Below are 3,302 nucleotides of genomic sequence, written 5' to 3'. Positions count from 1 at the left end.
AGGAAATATGAGCTTCCCTATTCTTTAGGAGTTGGAATTGCGCAAGGAAATAAGAGGAAGGAAGAGGCCTATTTGGCTAAGTATTGGCCAGAGAAGACTCAAGAGGAGATCAGTATTGCGGTGCAGATTGAGCTTCAAGGATTGAAGCAGTCATTGTAAAAATAATGTGTTCATTTTGATTGAATGATTGCATGTGTTTCTATTGTATGATTTCCTTTCCCTTGATTGAGTAGAATAAATTTGTGTCTATTGATTTCAATTTGATTTCATTAGTAGTTTCAAATTTCGAGTTGTTTCTACATGCAAGACCGAATCTAGTCAAAATGGAGGCAAGAAAAAGAAGCATCTTAGCAAGACCAAGTGTTTTAATTGCCATGATTTTGGAAATTACGCTACAAAATGTCCAAACAATAAATCCAACAAGCATATTGTAACAACAACAGTAGGAGAAGCACTCTCTTCTTAGTTTTGGATTTATCTCTAATAGCTTGCATTGAGAACTCAGTTCGAGGTAGTGTGTGGTACATTGATTTAGGGGCTTCATTCCACATGATAGGGAATAAATAATTCCTCAAGGTTTGGAGGAGAAAGACATGAAATTCCATATTCATCTTGGAGATGATGCCAGAAACATGACGAAACGAGTTGGTACAGTAAGCTTTAAGAGGGAGTTTGGTTCCCTTCTCCATCTCAAGAATGTGATGTATGTCCCAAGATTGAAGAAAAAACTTATCTCTGTAGCAATTCTTGAAGACAAAGGGTATAATGTTGTATTCATCAAAGGGAAGACCTACCTCAAGCCTTTTGCTTCAGGACAGGTCAAGCAGATTGGTGTCAGGATCAAGAAACTCTACGAATTAGAGGTTGATGCATGTGCAGCCTTGAGTAGCCAAGCAGAGCTTATTCAAGGTCAATATGTTGGAGAGATCTGGCATAGGAACATGGGACATCTACATTATGGAGGATTGAATATACTTTGGAAAATTACCACTAGACAACCATAGTGCACCCTTGATCAACATGATGTGTGCAAGGGATGAAATCTTGGCAAGTATGCCAAATATTCTTTTCAGGGTCAAGATAGCAGAGTTGGATCTATTCTGGAGAGAGTTCATTTAGATTTTTGTGGCCCCTTGTCCATAGTTTCCAACACGAAGCACATGTATTACGTGATCTTCATTGATGATTTTTCTCATAATGTTGGATTTATTTTATGAAGAAGAAATATGAGGTCTATTCCAAGTTTGTGGAATTCAGGGCCTTAGTGGAGAATGAGACGGGGAAGAAAATAAAGTACCTGAGGATTGATAATGGAGGAGAGTATGTATGCAATTCCTTCAGATACTTGTGTGCCACAGAGGGAATTAGGAGAGAGTTGATTGCACGTGATAATCCTCAGCATAATGGGGTTACAGAGAGGAAGAATAGGAGTATTTTTGGGGCTGCTAGAGCCATGTTGCATGACCACGGGTTGTCCTTATCCTTGTGGGAAGAGGCTGGAAACATTGCTATGTAATTGCAAAATAGGAGTCCTCGAAAAGTTCTTGGGATGATTACACCTGAGGAGGATTTCACTAGAAGGAAGCTAGATGTCTCCCACTTTCGCATTTTTAGGTCCATGGTGTGATTTCATGTGTCCAAAGATGGCAGGAAGAAGTTGGAACCCACTAAAAAGAGGGTGATCTTTGTGGGCTATATGGATATATATCATGTTTAGAGGGTGTACACTCCATCTCTCATAAATATTATTTTTAGAAGGGATGTGAGATTTGATGAGGAGAAAGCTAGGAGGATTTATCTATAGCAAGAGTTGAGAATATTGCTAGAAGAGGAGCTTCTAGATCCTAAGGAGGAGCCTTAATCATATTCACAGATTTAGTCCTTTCCTTAGGGCAAGAGTACATTCAAGGAGGATGATGTGGAGCCACCACGTGATGAAGAGTATAGATCAGATCAAGTGGAGGCACCAACCCACATAGTGACTCCCGGGGGAGGAAGGAAGATGTCTGGATTGGTTGAAAAATTGGTACAAGAAACTTCAAAGCAGGTTAGACCTCCTAGTTCCTTGCACAAATAACACAAATCACCAGATAAATACATAGGATACATGGCACTGATGACATAATTGATAGATTATGGGCCATCTTGTTTTGAAGAGGCAGCTTACCAGCAGGTATGGGTGGATGTCATGGTGGAGGACTATGACTCCATCATGAAGAATGATGTTTGGTAGGTTGTGCCTACACCTTAGGGAAAATATGTTGTTGGATCCAGGTGTTTGTATAAGGTGAATCATGCAGCAAATGGTAGTGTGGATAAGAAGAAGGTCATGTTTGTGGCCAAGGGTTTCTCATAGATTGATGGGATTGATTATGAGGAGACTTTTTCCCCAGTGGAAAGGTACTCATTGATCAATACCATACTTGTATTGACAACATCGATGGGTCGGAAGATCCACCAAATGTATGTCAAGACAACTTCCCTCAATGGAGTGGTTGAGGAAGAGATCTACATTGAGCAACTAGAGGGGTTTGAGACCTTCAATAGAGACACACATGTGTTTAAGCTGAAGAGAGATCTTTATGGGCTCAAGAAGGAACCTAGAGCATGTTACACTCACATTGATTCTTATCTTGAAGGATTGGGCTTCACTAAGAGTGAGGCACATGCCAACTTATAATACATCATGGTAGATGGTAGTCAACTCATCTTAGTTCTCTATGTTGATGATTTGATTCTGACAGGAGATAATAGTTTGATCCAGGATTGCAAGGAGGACCTTCAAGAGAGTTTGAGATGGAGGATATGAAATTGATGCATTATTTCCTTAGCTTGGAGTTTTGGCAGGGTGATGCAGAGATATTTGTTGGAATGGGAAGTACATCTATGAGATCCTTCAAAGATTCCACATGCAGGATTTCAAACCCATGGATACTCCTCTAGGTACTAATTGGAGGAAGGAGTATGCCTCCATAGCATATTTAGTAGATGGTACAATCTACAGGTAGTTGATTGGGTCCTTGATGTATTTCGTGAACACAAGCCCTAATCTGTGTTTTGTAGTGAACTAGTTGAGTCAGTTCATGCTAAAGTCTTCCAAGGTCCACTGGAAAGAAGAAAAACATGCTTTGAGTTACCTCAGAGGCACAATAGAATTTGGATTATTGTGGTACAAACAACCTAATGGAGTGAGGCTTCAAGGATTCACAGATGCAGATTGGGCAAGGAATCCCACATATAGGAAGAGTACATCAAGAGCAGCCTTCAGTATTGGGTCAGCTATAATTTCTTGGTATGGTAGG

At 40.2% G+C, this 3,302-nt stretch overlaps 1 protein-coding gene across 1 annotated transcript; it reads left to right on the top strand.

Annotated features, from left to right (window-relative positions):
* The first annotated feature begins 632 nt into the window (after nt 1–632).
* Nucleotides 633–1,516, top strand: LOC149160538 (uncharacterized). The gene is made up of 2 exons (XM_089434634.1): nt 633–917; nt 1,220–1,516. The coding sequence occupies exons 1-2, from the start codon at nt 633–635 to the stop codon at nt 1,514–1,516; spliced, it is 582 nt and encodes a 193-aa protein (XP_089290760.1).
* Nucleotides 1,517–3,302: the final 1,786 nt, after the last annotated feature.

Source organism: Pinus tabuliformis, chromosome 5_2 (assembly GCF_031772625.1).
Source record: "Pinus tabuliformis cultivar Carrire ecotype Pingquan chromosome 5_2, CPIR1, whole genome shotgun sequence".
NCBI classification, from domain to species: domain Eukaryota; kingdom Viridiplantae; phylum Streptophyta; class Pinopsida; order Pinales; family Pinaceae; genus Pinus; species Pinus tabuliformis.
This window is presented reverse-complemented; position numbering and strand designations above follow the sequence as displayed.

Excerpts from the sequence above, each read along its gene's own strand:
- LOC149160538 (XM_089434634.1), top strand. The coding sequence starts at position 633 with ATGACGAAACGAGTTGGTACAGTAAGCTTTAAGAGGGAGTTTGGTTCC. Across the intron at positions 918-1,219 it reads AGCTTATTCAAGGTCAATAT|AAGAAATATGAGGTCTATTC; the intron begins GTTGGAGAGATC and ends TATTTTATGAAG.